This window comes from Trichosurus vulpecula, chromosome 2 (genome assembly GCF_011100635.1).
Source record: "Trichosurus vulpecula isolate mTriVul1 chromosome 2, mTriVul1.pri, whole genome shotgun sequence".
NCBI classification, from domain to species: Eukaryota; Metazoa; Chordata; class Mammalia; order Diprotodontia; family Phalangeridae; genus Trichosurus; species Trichosurus vulpecula.
The window spans coordinates 16,695,886-16,710,335 of record NC_050574.1 but is presented as its reverse complement, the minus strand read 5'-3'; the positions used below and the strand labels follow the sequence as shown (position 1 = coordinate 16,710,335).

Below are 14,450 nucleotides of genomic sequence, written 5' to 3'. Positions count from 1 at the left end.
GAGACTAACACCTCCAAAAGTGGGGGAGGGGAGCTGTGAGGCTGACACCTAAGTCCTACCTGGAGATTTTCCCAGGGCTGTGGGCCCTGAATTATCACCAAAAAAGCAAGAATTGTTCCATCATTCTGATACTAGAGAACTCCCCAAACACCACACACACACACACACACGCACACACACACACGCACACACACACAGCATGGGATCATCAATGAAGTAACAACCACAAAGAGGAAAGAGAAGTGAACCTTCTCAGGGTTTGGCAAACTCAGAGCAGAGCCTGCCCTTGGCCCACTCTATGCCTCAGACGGTATCTCGGGCAGTGGGCAGTCCCCTCTCCCACCAGCTGCTGGGACCACCATGACCCACCCCCTCTCTATCCTGCTGTGCCTCGGTAAGTCCTAAGAAGCCCCGCGTACACACCATCAACTCCCACCACATCCCACTGCCATCTTGTTGAGGAAGAAATTCTCTCCCAGAAGGAGGGGCCAGTCTCAGGTCACCCAGCAAGGTGGGGAGGTGACAGTGGGGGGGGGGGGAGAAGCTAGAGCTCTTAGAGGGTCTTCTGATGTCCAGCCCCTTTCAGTCACACCAGGCCTAAGCCCAGGCTCTGATCCCTCTGTCTCCTTCCGCTGGGAGTATTGGGTGGTAGCATATAGGGAGCTGGGAGTAACCAGGGTCCTCTCTGCCTAGGGCTGTGTCAGAGCCAGAGGATGAGGGCACAGGCAGGTGAGTCCTTCCCTCCTCACTCCCCCTCCCCAGAGCAGACAGCTGCCCCAGGAGAGGGAGGGGGGAGGTCTGAGCAGGACAGACAGGTTTAAAGGGAGGGGACAGAGGATTTGGGGCACAGACAAAGGGGATGCCCTGGAACTGACAGCTCTCATTCCCTTCCAGACATGCTCCCCAGACCCTCCCTCAGGGCAGAGAATAGCTCTGTGGTGCCCCAAGGGAGAAGTGTGAGGCTCAGGTGCAGGGGGTCTTTAGAGGCTTTTAACTACCGTCTGGAGAAACACCAAGGGTCTAGAAGGATATGGATACTGGATGCGAAACCCTCTGGAACAGAGGGCAAGTTTCACATGCCAGTAGTGACAGTGCAACACGCAGGGACCTACTACTGCCGCTACAGACACTCATCCTTCTGGTCAGAGCCCAGTGATGCCCTGGAACTGGTGGTGACAGGTGAGGAATCGTCCCCAGTCCCAGACAGCTCAGGCAGAGCCGGCTCTAGCTCCCAGCAATAAGCTCCTCACCAGCCCAGCCTGGCCCCAACCATCCCTCTGCCTCTGCCCTTCCTGTCCTCTCGCCTGTCTCTGCCTCTGCTCTCCCTCTCAGGCCTCTCGAGTTGGGGGATGGGGAATCAGCATTTATACAGCCCCTACAATGTGCCAAGCACTTTACAGTTATTACCTCTGTAAGTGCTGTTATGATCCCCATCTTACAACTGAGGAAACTGAGGCAAACAGACAGGAAGTACCTCACCCAGGATCACATAGCTGACAAGTGTCTAAGGCTGGATTTGAATTCAGGTCTTCCTGACCCCAAGCCCAGGGCTCTATCCACTGCACCACCACAGTCAGATTCCATCTTGGGGCCAGAGAGGAGGCAGGAGGCTCAGCCTGGGTCTCAGGATACCAGACAGAGCTGGTGGCTCCTGAGGAGGGGGCATAGGGCTGGTGAGGCATCTTCCCCTCCCAGCCAGGAGAGGGAATACAGGGTGGCCTTGCTGCTGCTCTGACCCTCCCCCAGCTCAGGCCTAGGCACAGGGAGGGAAGGGGGTCTCCTCTGGGTATCCGAAGGGATCTTTGTACAGGAAGGTTTAGGAGGCCAGGATGGAAGTGAACCAGGAGTCACAACCAAGCCTTTTACTGTCCATCCCACACCTGCTCCAGGGACCAGCCCAGCAGCCAAGATGAGAGCCAGGCTCTGCTTTGGGGAGCTAATAACTGGCCAGAACTGCTGAGATGGGTCTTAAATACACCCCCACTCCCACCTCCTGTGGAGAGAGATCCTATTACAAAGGACCAGGGATTGGGGCTCCCCTCCCCCTTCCCAGCCTCACTTTCTCTTCTTTGTCTCTCTCATTCTCTCTCTCCCGTCCCCTCTTCCCTTTCCCTCCCCCCACAGATGCCCAACATCCTTCCTTTCCCCCAAAAGCCGTGACATGTCCTTTCTACTGGAGATGAGCTAAACCTGCACCTCTAGGCAGAGGTCTACACAGGCCTAGGCCACTCCTCCCACCAGCCAAGTCTACCCCCTCCCCTGAAGAAGGAGGGTCACAGATCTAACTCCAGGCTCTCCTCCTCCTCCTCCTCTTCCCCCAGGCCTGTATGATCCACCCTCCCTCTTAGCCCTGCCCAGCTCTGTGGTGTCCCCAGGAGATGATGTGACACTCCATTGTCAGTCAGAGGAATGGTATAACATGTATGTCCTGTACAAGGATGGAGAAGAGATCACCCGCGGCATGGCCCAGATCCATGGAATGGGGTCACAGGCTACCTTTCATGTCTCTGCTCGGACCTCTACCCACAAAGGAACTTACCAATGCTACAGTTTTCAAAGTCACATCCCTCATGAGTGGTCATCCCCCAGCAATGCCTTGGTGCTCAGGGTCACAGGTAAGGGAGCCCCAGCCCCACACATGCCTCCCATCCCTCCTAAGCTCCATCAAGGGCCCTGGGGTACCACCCTACCAGCTCAGGGCCCTGACCCAGGAGACCCCAGAGTCTGGAGGCTCAGAGGGAGGGGATGGAGAGTCTGGGCAATGGGACCTGCTCAGAGAGTGCAGACAGCGAGGACAATCCTCCCTGGCACCTCCAGACTACCTCACCATCTGCCACCTGTCCAGTTCTGTGGGTCTGACAGACAGACAATGTGTCTACTAGGGTTGAGATCAAAGGGGGAGCCAAGAGGAGGCCAGAGCAGGCCTGGGTGTAGACAGTGGGGAGGGGGGAGGTTAAATACCTCCAAGCCCCTCACCCTGTTCCAGACACCTCAAAAGATCCTCACCTGCCCCAAAGCCCTGGCAATCCCCAGGCTCTGACATCCTCCCCACCCAGTGAGTAACCACTTACTCTCAGGACAGGGTGAGAGTCTCTCTCCCCTATTACTCTCCACCTCCTGTCTAGGCCAGGGCTGAGTCCCCCTTTCTCAGAAAGAAACAAGGCATGAAGAGGCTAGAGGGAAAGGACAGGAGCAGGGGAAACTCCAGCCTGGGGAAGAAGGAAGAACAGGGCTGGTCAGGAAGGGGGCTGGGGAGGTGGGGAGCAGAGAAGGGCAGGGCAGCCCCCAGCCCTCTGCCTTCTCTATCCTTCCCCAGGAACTGCCATGGCTTCCCACCCCTCACCCATACAGCCCTAGCTGGGACTATGGTGGAGGGGGACTCTGCTTCCCCCATCCCTGGCTGTCCCAGTGATGAGGGAGGGGCTTCCCAGATACCTTCACCCTGATGCCTCTAACCCAGAAGCACCACAGTGACCCCCTTACCCCTCACCCCTCCTCTGTTCAACTTTGCCTTGGGCAGAGAAGGAACCTCAGGGCCCTGGGGACAGCCAAGACAGGGGGCCCTGAGGATTCAGAGGGACCCTCCTTCCCACACCAACTCCTCCCTCCTTCTCCCTGTGTCTCTCCACTGCCAATAACACCCAGACAGGGGCTAGAAGAGAGATCAGAAGAATCATGAAATCACCAAATCTCACAAGTGGACAGGCCAGGAGAGGTCACATGTCCATTTAACAGATGGAAAAGTGAGGCCCAGAGAAGGGAGGGACTTCCCCAACATCCCACACCCTTCAAGTCTGGGCAGTGCTGGGGCTCACACCCAGGGCTCCCTGCATCCCCCCAGGCCTCTCTGGGTTCCCCTCCCCAGCCCCTAACACTGCCCCCTTCCTCATCCCCAGGGACCTTCTCTCCAAGCCCTGAATCTGGGAAAACACAGTTTGGTGAGTCACTGGAGGATTCCCAGCAGAGACAGGAGGGAGGCAGGGGCTGGATACACAGCCCCATCCAGGGTCCCCTCTATTCCCACCACTCCTCCTGCAGCACCTTGTTATTCTCCATTTCCCAACTCCTGGCCTTTGCCCAGGCTGTCCCCCTACCTGGCATGCTCTCCCTCCTCACCTCCTCCTTTTGTATTGAAAAGATCCCTCCCATGCTGAGCTTAGGAGCCTCCTCCTAAAGAAGCCTTTCCTGTCCCCACCCCAGTTGTTAGTAATGCCACTCCTCAGATGAGACCCCTTTGATTTATTTGTATATATGGTACCAGAGCATTCCAGGAGAATGTCAGCCCCTGGAGGGCAGGAGGTAGCTTTGTTTTGTCCTGTTTCCTGTGGGAATGACCTAGCACAGGGCCTGGGCCAGGAGGAGTGCTTAATAAGGGAGTGTAGACCAGAATTACTGAATAAGACTCAGGGCTCCCTCAGGACAGGTTGTGTCCCCCCTCACACTGGCGGTTCCCTCAGCACAAACTTGGTCCCCCTTTCACACTGGGAGCTCCCTCAGGATAAGCTGTATCTCCCTCCTCACACTGAGGGCTCTCTGTTCTTACTTCCTCAAACACTCACATCATCCCCCACCTCTAGGCCTTTGCACAGGCTGTGCCCCCTGCCTACGATTCTCCACCCCTTGATTTCTCACCTCCCTCCAATACTCCCCTCTCTCTCCCCTTCTGGGAGGAGATTCTCCTTTCCCTGGTGCCCTCCTTCACTCCTCCCAGGGCCTCCCTCAGACCTTACCTGCCACCTGATCTCTGGGTACTTTGTCCCAGCTGGCCATTTTCAGGTCTTCTCCCAGTTAGAATGGCAGCTCCCTGAGGGCAGGACCAAAATTATAAGTAATCAAATGTAGGTAAATGCTTGTTGATAGCAATATTAGTAGTAACCAGGTTATTTAAAGCCTTTCAATGCTTTACACTCCTTATCTCAGAGGATCCTCGCAAGAGCCCTGGGAGGCAGGTGCTGTTTTTAACCCCATTTTCCAGATGAGAAAACTGAGGCTGAGAGAGTGCAGGGGACCTGACCAGGGTCACCCAGAGAGGACAGGTCTGAGGTGAGATCTGAACTCGGCTTGTCCTCACCACAAGCTTCCTGCTCCATCCCCTCCCCCAAGCTGGAGCCAAAACTGCAGGAGATGGAGGAGGAGAAGAAGTGAGGGCAAAGTGAAAGTGTATCAGGAAAGGGCCTGGGGCTGCCTCAGGGCCCTGCAGAGGAAGCACTGGGGGCAGGGTCAAGAAGAGGCTGGCTTCTCTCCCCAGGTCCCAGGCTCCAGGACCCAGCCCTTACCTCTACCCCCAGCTCCCAGCCAGTGTGTGACCAGGGGCAGGGGCTGAGGAGACTGTGAGGGAGAGCAGAGGAATCTGGGGCTCCCTTGATGGGGCCTGAGATAGGGAGTCTTGTCCCTCTCCCGGTGACATTCTTTTCCCCTCCCAGATCCTGCCCCCCAGGATTACACTGTGGGCAACCTCATCCGCCTCAGCCTGGCTGGGCTGGTTCTCTTCCTCCTTGGGGTCCTGCTGGCTGAAGCCTGGCACAGCCAGAGGGGACCACTGAGCAGGAGCTCCAGGAATCCCTGACAGATGGGAAGACAGAGTGGGGTTCACTGAATGTGTGCATCCCAAAGACTCATTGAGGCCTGGACTTCTGCTCAGCTCCAGACAGAGGGAAGGGCCCTACCATCCCTGCAACCTACCCCTGGCCCAAGCTGATCATGCCCAGCCCTCCCCCCAGGCCCAACCTGATGATCCCCAGCCTTTCCCCCAGGCCTCCCCCTATTCCCTACTGCTCCTGCTCTGACCCCACACACTGACTCTCTCCTCCCCCCTTCAGTCTCTTCTCTACCTCCCAGGAGGGATGATCTTTGACATTATCTCACAATAAGAAAAAAGGAAAAAATAGCCCCCAGAATACTAAAGCACCTCAGGAGTCAGACACCTGTAGGCTTTGTGGTTTTCTCCCTCAGTGGTCATTACTGTATGTGTATGTTTGTGTCTCTGTGTGGGTGTGTAAATGTGTGTTAGTGTATCTGTATATGTATATATTTATGTGTGTGTGCATGTGAGTTTGTGTGTGCATTTGTGTGTATCTCTCTGTGTGTCTGTACGTAGAAAAGATGGCAGAAATTGTCTCCCTGGGCCTCCCTCTGCAGACCTTTGGCCATCAGGTTCTCAGGCCTGGAAGCATACTCTTACCTACACCAGGCCCCCTGCTTTCTTCTCCCCCAGGTCCTCTCCCAAATCAGACTCCCCTCATCCTAGGACCACTTTCCCCTGAGATGTCAGGGCCTACAAACACTATATGATACCAGGCTTTTCTCATGTCTAGTCCCTGCTTCCTAAGGTACACAAGAGCATGTTTGCTCCACAGAGCTCCTGAGGCTACCAGAGTCAACCTTCCTTTGGGAATGTAAATGAATCAATGTTGCTTGCTAGAGAACACTCACCTGCATAGACACCTGTATATACCTGGTCATCAGCATAACTTGGGGTTCCATCTCTCAGACACTGAAAGTCCCCCTAGGCCATCACCACCACACTGCCCCTAGAGGGGTACCCTGGACTCCAAGGGCCAATCATACAGAATCTCTCCACAAAGCTCAATATTTTGCTCTGTGCCTCTTGCCTATGTGAGGTGTGCATTAGTGAGATGGGGAGAGAAGAGACATCCACTCTTCTGGCATCCAGCTTCTAGAGAAAAGGTGCACCATTCCAACCTCTGTTCATGTTCCCGAAAGAAGAGAAAGACTCAGAGAAGAAGCCAACAGGAGAAGATCTGGACATCTCCATCATGTCCCTATCCCAAGCTTACTGCCCTGGAGGCTTTGGGGAATTTCTCCTTCGGTCAGACTTAAGACTCTTTCTTCTGGTGGAGCTGAGGTTCCTCATTCTCAAGGGGAGAAAGAACTTCTTCACTCTGTTTCTGCCATATATTTTCCTATAGATCCCTCCTCTGAGTGCTGTTTTCTATACCCCTGGGTAAATGGGTTTCTTTGCTATTGGCTGTGTCTGTTCATTGTGGAATTGGCATCTGGTGGGAAGGGAGCCAAGCCTCAGGTAGAAGGCTTAGGGCCTTTCTTCCCCACTGAGGGACAGAGACCAGGAGTGCCTGAAACAAAGTCATTTCCTCTAGACTAAGAGTGTTTAATGGAAGGGCAAGATATAATTCTAGCCCACTTTCCCATCTCTCTGAGGAGACCAGAGTAGCCTCTGGCCTCAAACTCCTTCTTCCCCTCCTGGAAGGAGCCAAAGTCACCCTTGGAAAAAGGAGGTAGGAGGGAGGAGGTGCCAAAGGTGTGTGTTTTGCCTCCCTATGAGCCACAGATTGATTTAGAAAAACATGGAAGGACTTGGACCTAGGAAGGAAGATACTATCCACTTCCAGAGAAAGAACTGACAAAGAGAAATATACATAGTATGGTCTTACATATATGCATGTATATTGTGTGTATGTATGTGTGTGTACATATATATAGATATAGATACAGATATATATGTTCATGTTTAATTGAAGCCTTCTCTAGGCCAGGGGTGGGGAAGGAGAAGTGAAAAAAAGAAAAAGTACACAGGAAAGAACAAAAGAAAACCTAGAAGGAAGCACAGAAAACCTGTCCTGTTTTTCAAATAGTGTGCAGGATTTATTACATAGGTTTTCATGAAATGGAAATTTTTTGTTTAATATTGAATCTTCTCTTATGTTCTGCTGGAAATTTTGTTTCTTTTCTTGTTTTGTATTTAAATTTAAATAAATAAAAATTTTTTTAAAAATCCATGGAGGATTTTCTTTGTCAGATTATACTCAGCTTTGCAGGAAAATGTTATTTTTGCTAGTAAGCCTTTAAGATATCACATTCCAGGATTTTTTCTCATTTATCATACAAACTGTCAGATCTGGGATTTTAACCGTGGTTTCTTTTTTTTAACCATACTTTTTTTTTACTGTACTTTCTTGTTCATTAAACTGCTTCCCTTTTTAAATTTAATTCTACTTTTTTTTGTTACCTTTTAAGTTCCAAACTGTCTCCTCCCTCCCTCCCCACCCCACACTAGAGAAGGCCACCATTTGACACATATGTAGATATATAGATATGTAAAATCATGCTATTTATCATTTCTTTCTCAGAGGGTGGATAGCATCTTCCTTCCTTGGTCCTCTGTACTCTAAACAAGTATACCATTCAGAATACCTTAGTCATTTACAATTGTCCTTCAAACAATATCACTGTTCCTATGTACAGCATGGTCTCTCTGTTCTGCTCATTTTAATCTTCATTACTTCATGCAGGTCTTTCCATGTTTTCCTAAAACAACAAATTCATTATTTCTCATAGCATGAGTGTTCCACCACAATCATATACCACAACTTATTTAGCCATTCCTCAACATATAGGCATCCCTTCAATTTCCAGTTCTTTGCCACCACAAAGAGAGCCGCTATAAATATTTTAGAACATATTGTGTCTTTTCCTTTTTCCCTGATCACCTTGGGAAACAGACCTAAGAGTAGCATTGCTGGGACAAAGAGTTTGTACCTTTTGATAACTTCTGGGGCATAATTCAAGATTCCTCTCCAAAATGGTTGGATCAATTCACAACTCCTTCATCAATGCCTTAGTGTCCCAATTTTTCCACATACCCTCCAACAATCACTTTTCCTTTCTCTCATTTTAGCCAATCTGATAGGTACAAAATGATACCTCAAAAATGTTTTAATTTGCATTTCTCTAAACAATAATGATTTAGAGCATTTTTAAAATATGATCATATGTAGTTTTGATTTCTTCTTCCAAACAAAAATGCCTGTTCATATCCTTTGATCATTTGTCAATTGGGGAATAATGCATATTGTTACAAATTTGATAGAGTTCTCTACATATGACCTTTATCTGAGAAACTGTCTATAAATATTCACCCCTAATTTTCTGCTTTCCTTCTCATCTTGGACACATTGGTTTTGTTTGTATGAACACTTTTTAATTTAATGGAATCAAAATGATTCATTTTATATCTGACAATGTTCTTTATTTCTTGTTTATTCATAAACTCTTCTGCTATCCATAAGTCTGATAGGCAATGTGTTCCAAGGTCTTCTAATTTTCTTGTGATATAGCTCCCTTTATATCTAGGTCATATGTCCATTTCAACCTTTTCTTGGTAAATGCTGTAAGATAATTTCTGCCAGATTGCTTTCCAGTTTTTTCAACAATTTTTTTTACTAAATAGTGTATTCTTATCCCAAAAGGTTAAATCTTTGCATTCAAAGACCAGGTTACTATAATCATTTACTGTTGTGTATTGTATGTCTACTCTGTTCCACTGATGCCCCTTTCTATTTCATAGCCAGTACCAGATAAGTTTGATAATTACTGCCTTATAATATCATTCAAGATTGGATATTGCTAAACTTCCTTCTTTTACATTTGTTTCTATTAAGTCCTCTGATATTCTTGATCATTTCTCTTCCAACTAAATTGTGTTATTATTTTTTTCTCAACAAAATAATTTTTGGTAACTAATTGGGGTGGCTTTGAATAATTAGATTAATTTAGCTCAACCTACCCATGAGCAATTGATACTTTTCCAATTATTTAGCTCTGACTTTATTTGTATGAAAAGTGTTTGTAATTGTGTTCATATGGTTCCTGGGTTTGTCTTGGCAAGAGGACTTGAGTATTTTATATTGTCTACAGTTATTTTAAGAGGAACTTCTCTTTCTATCTCTTGTTGTTGGGTATTATTGGTAATATGTAGAAATGTTTATGATTTATGTGAGTTTATTTTATATCCTGCAACTTTGCTAAGGTTGTTCATTATTTCAATGAGTTTTTTTAGCTGATTCTCTAGGATTCTCTAAGTATACCATCATATCATCTGCAAAGACTGATAGTTTTGTTTCCTCATTTCCTATTCTAATTCCTTCCATTTCTTTTTATTCTCTTATTGCTGATGCTTTTAGTTCAATATTAAATAATACTTTCCTTGTTTCCCCCTGATCTTGTTGGGAACTCTTCTCACTTATATCCTCATTACAGATAATGCTTGCTGATGGCTTTAGATAGATCGTACTTATCATTTTAAGGAAAGCTCCATTTATTCCTATCCTCATTCCTTATATTTCTTCTGGCTCTTCTATATCGAATTTTCCACTGAGTTCTGTTCTTTTTGTTACAAATATTTGAAATTCTTAATTCATCAATTATCCATTTTTTTCCATTCAGAATTATACTCAACTTTTCTGGGTAAGCTATTCTTGGACACACCCCCAGCTCTTTTGCTCTTTGAAATATAATGTTCCAAGACCTATGGTCTTTTAGATTAGAAGCTGCTAGTTCTTGTGAAATCCGATTTCCAAGATATTTAAATTGATTTTTTTCTTGTTACTTGCAATATTTTCTCTTTAACCTGGGGGTTTTGAAAGTGGACTATGATATTTCTATAAGTTTTCTTCCTGAGATCTCTTTCAGGGAGATTTGTTTTTCTATTTTTACTTTACCCTCTTAAGAGCCTAGACACCATCTTTCAAGAAATTATCAAGGAAAACTGCCCTGATATTCTAGAACCAGAGGCTAAAATAGTAATTGAAAGAATCCACCAATCACCTCCTGACAGAGATTCCAAAAGGAAAACTCTAGAAATATTGTAGACAAATTCCAGAATTCCCAGGTCAAGGAGAAAAGATTACAAGCAGCCAGAAAGAAACAATTCAAGTATTATGGAAACACAATCAGGGTAACACAAGATGTAGCAGCTTCTACATTCAGGGACTGGAGGGCTTGGAATGTGATATTTCAGAGGTCAAAGGAGATAAAATTAAAATCAAGAATCACCTACACAGCAAAACTGAGTATAATACTTGAGGAGGGGGAAATGGAATTTCAATGAAATAGAGGACTTCCAAGCACTCCTGTTTAAAAGACCAGAGCTGAATAGAAAATTTGACTTTCAGATACTTTACCCTCTTGTTCTTGAACTTCAGGGCAATTTTCCTTAATAATTTCTTGTAACTTTATATCTAAATTCTTATTTTATCACAACTTTCATGTAGTCTGACAATTCTTATATTGTCTCTCTTTGATTTCTTCTGCAGAACGCTTGTTTTTCTTTTTTTTTTTATTTGACATATTTAGTTTTCAGCATTGATTTTCACAATAGTTTGAATTACAAATTTTCTCCCCATTTCTACCCTCCCCCCCACTCCAAGATGGCGTATATTCTGGTTGCCCTGTTCCCCAGTCAGCCCTCCCTTCTATCACCCCCCTCCCCTCTCATCTCCTTTTCCCTTCCTTTCTTGTAGGGCAAGATAAATTTCTACGCCCCATTGCCTGTGTATCTTATTTTTTAATTGCATGCAAAAACTTTTTTTGTTTGTTTTTGAACATCTGATTTTAAAACTTTGAGTTCCAAATTCTCTCCCCTCTTCCCTTCCCACCCACCCTCCCTAAGAAGTTAAGCAATTCAACCTAGGCCACATGTGTATCATTATGTATAACCCTTCCATAATACTCATGTTGTGAAAGACTAACTACATTTTGCTCCTTCCCAACCCATCCCGCTTTATTGAATTTTCTCCCTTGACCCTGTCCCCTTTCCAAAGTGTTTGTTTTTGATTACCTTCACCCCCATCTGCCCTCCCCTCCATCATCCCCCCCCTTTTATTTTTTTTTTCTTCCTCCCTCTTCTTTCCTGTGGGGTAAGATACACAACTGAGTATGTATGGTATTCCCTCCTCAGGCCAAATCTGATGAGCGCAAGGTTCACTCATTCCCCCCTCACCTGCCCTCTCCCCTCCTCCCACAGAACTGCTTCCTCTTGCCACCTTTATGTGAGACAATCCACCCCATTCTATCTCTCCCTATCTCCCTCTCTCAGTCTGATGCTCTCTCATCCCTTAATTTCATTTTATTTCTTTTAGATATCTTCCCTTCATCTTCAACTCACCCTGTGTCACACATATATATACACATAGATATATACATACATACACATTCACTTATATATATACATAAACATATATATATATATATATATATGTTGTACCAGAAGCGAGCGAGACACACCACAGAGTATAAGTATAAGTTTTAAGTGGAGAATTTATTAGCCGGCGGCCATCGGGGTACGGCACCACAAATCAATGGCAAATGTGTTGGGGTGATGGCTTGGCTTATATAGGATATGGGGGTACAGAGTAGGGGGGAAGAGGAACAAAGGTCCTGGCTGATCAAAAGATTCAGTCAGGTTATCGTACTAGTGGGATAATCTCATTTACATTCCTTGGTGGAGTCACAGAGTCCCAGGGATATCTCCCAGGAAGGGTCTATCAAGTTATCTCTCAGTGGGATGGTCCTATCTATTGACATTCCAGGAAGGAACCAAGGAGTCTCAGGGATATCTGCTAGACAGGATCTGCCAGGTTATCTCTCAGTGGGATGGTCCTATCTATTGACATTTCAGGAAGGAGCCATGGAGTCCCAGGGGGGTTTGCTAAATACCAAAGATATCTGAATCCATTCTTTCTGGGGGGGCTTGTCAGTAGCTAGGGGTTACTCAGGGGTTCCTAATTTTCCTTGTATTACATATATATATATATATGCATATTCCCTTCAGCTACCCTAATACTGAGGTCTCATGAATCATCCATGTCCTCTTTCCATGTAGGAATGTAAACAAGAACGCTTGTTTTTCTAATGAGATGTTTCAGATTCTCTTCTATTTTATCTAGTTTTATTATTTCTTGGTGTTTTAGAATGTTATTTGACTCCTCTTGCTCAATTCTAGTTTTCAAGGACTTTTCTTCCTTAAGATTTTGTACCACTTTTTCTAATTTATTAACATTCTTTTCATAATTTTCTTGGATTGCTTTGAATTTTTTTCCTAATTTTTCCTTGATCTCCCTCACTGGATTTTTGAATTGCTTTGTAAGTTCTTCCAAGAACCCTTTTGGGGCTTCTGACTATTTGACATTACTCTTTGGGGTAGAAGTGACTGTTTTTACTTCACTATCTTCCTCCAAATAAGAACCCAGATCTTCTTTTACATCAAAGTAGCTATCTGTGGTTGGGTTCTTTCTCCTTTGTGTTCTCATTTTACGTGTTATTTTGTTTTATTTCATTTTTAGCAGCTTATTATCATAACAAAGTTTTAATCCTGAGTTGTGAGTAATGTTACCCTAGGCCTCAGGTTCTCCTTACTGTTATTTTCTGATTTCTGTTGGGGGGGGGGGGCTCAGCCTCAGGGATTCCTCTCTTCCCTTGAACCACGTCAGGACCCCCAGCCACACTGTGCCAAAAATGATCTTACTCCCTGCAATACCACACTCACCAGGCATGTGCTCACTCCCTCTCCACTTAGCTACAACACAGGATAACTTCCCATTGACATTGCTAGGCCAGGCTTCTGGAAACAATGGGAAGTCCTTCAATCTTCCCCCACTCAACCTGCTTTTTGGTGATTCAGTGGAGTCTGGCTAGAGGTGTCTACACTTCCTTCAGGCCAAACCTCAGCCCCCTGTAGGCCCCATCTTTTCCAAGGTCCTCTCAAGTTGTCTTAGGAGGACAACTGCATTACTCCTGTATTTTTGTTGCTCTGTATTCATTTCATGGTGATTTTCTGTCAGTTTATGGAGGAAATCTGGAAAGCCTGGAAATTTCTGACCTACTAGGACATCTTCCCAAGTTCTCTGACTTTTAAAATCTCTCTCCTTGGCCTCTTTTCCAAATTAGCTGATTTTGATAGATGTCTGACATTCTCTTTTCTTTTTTGTCTTTTGGTTTGGTTCTGATACTTCTGGCTGCCTCATGGAGTCATTGATTTGTTTGGCCTGTGCCAGTTTTCAGAGTGTGTTAATGAGATAAGATCATCACTTTGTCTTCTTATTTATATATTCTCTTTCCAAAGTTTCACTCCAGTGACTGCAATTCACCTTTTACCTCTAACTTCATTCATCTAGGTATTGGTATTCATGAATTCCTTGTGGAAAATCCTCCCCACCCCAGGATGAGCTATTACTAAAGGTGTTAACAACACCTGCCTCTCTCAGCATTGGCTACAATGTTACAATGAGATCTTCTTTGTAAAGACTTTGGCAAACCTTACAACACCATGTAAATGCTAGCTGTGATTTCCCTGAGACCAACTATCATCCGCTGTGCATGCCTGGAAAGTCAAGGAAGGCTGAGCCTTATCTGGGGTCTCTCCCAGACAAAGTCCTGTGGGGTGGGACCTGTCACCAAAAGTCACTTCCCCAATTCTGCTCTGACCTTCCTCCCTGACACTGACACCTGATTCTACACTCAAGGCACCCAAACCACCCCCTCCATGGGGCAATCAACAGGAAACCACAGTGAGCAAGGAGCTGGGAAACCTTCTCAGTAAGACTGGAACCCAAGCAGACCCTGGTCACACCCTCAGCCTCAGACTGTGCCTGGTCTACCATTGGTCTACCAGCCCACTATCAACAAGTACCATC

At 46.2% G+C, this 14,450-nt stretch overlaps 1 protein-coding gene across 1 annotated transcript; it reads left to right on the top strand.

Moving 5' to 3' along the window:
• The first annotated feature begins 360 nt into the window (after positions 1-360).
• On the top strand, positions 361-5,566 carry LOC118836292 (leukocyte immunoglobulin-like receptor subfamily A member 5). Its single transcript, XM_036743623.1, has 5 exons — positions 361-394; positions 694-729; positions 895-1,179; positions 2,322-2,615; positions 5,424-5,566. The coding sequence occupies exons 1-5, from the start codon at positions 361-363 to the stop codon at positions 5,564-5,566; spliced, it is 792 nt and encodes a 263-aa protein (XP_036599518.1).
• The last annotated feature ends 8,884 nt before the right edge of the window (positions 5,567-14,450 follow it).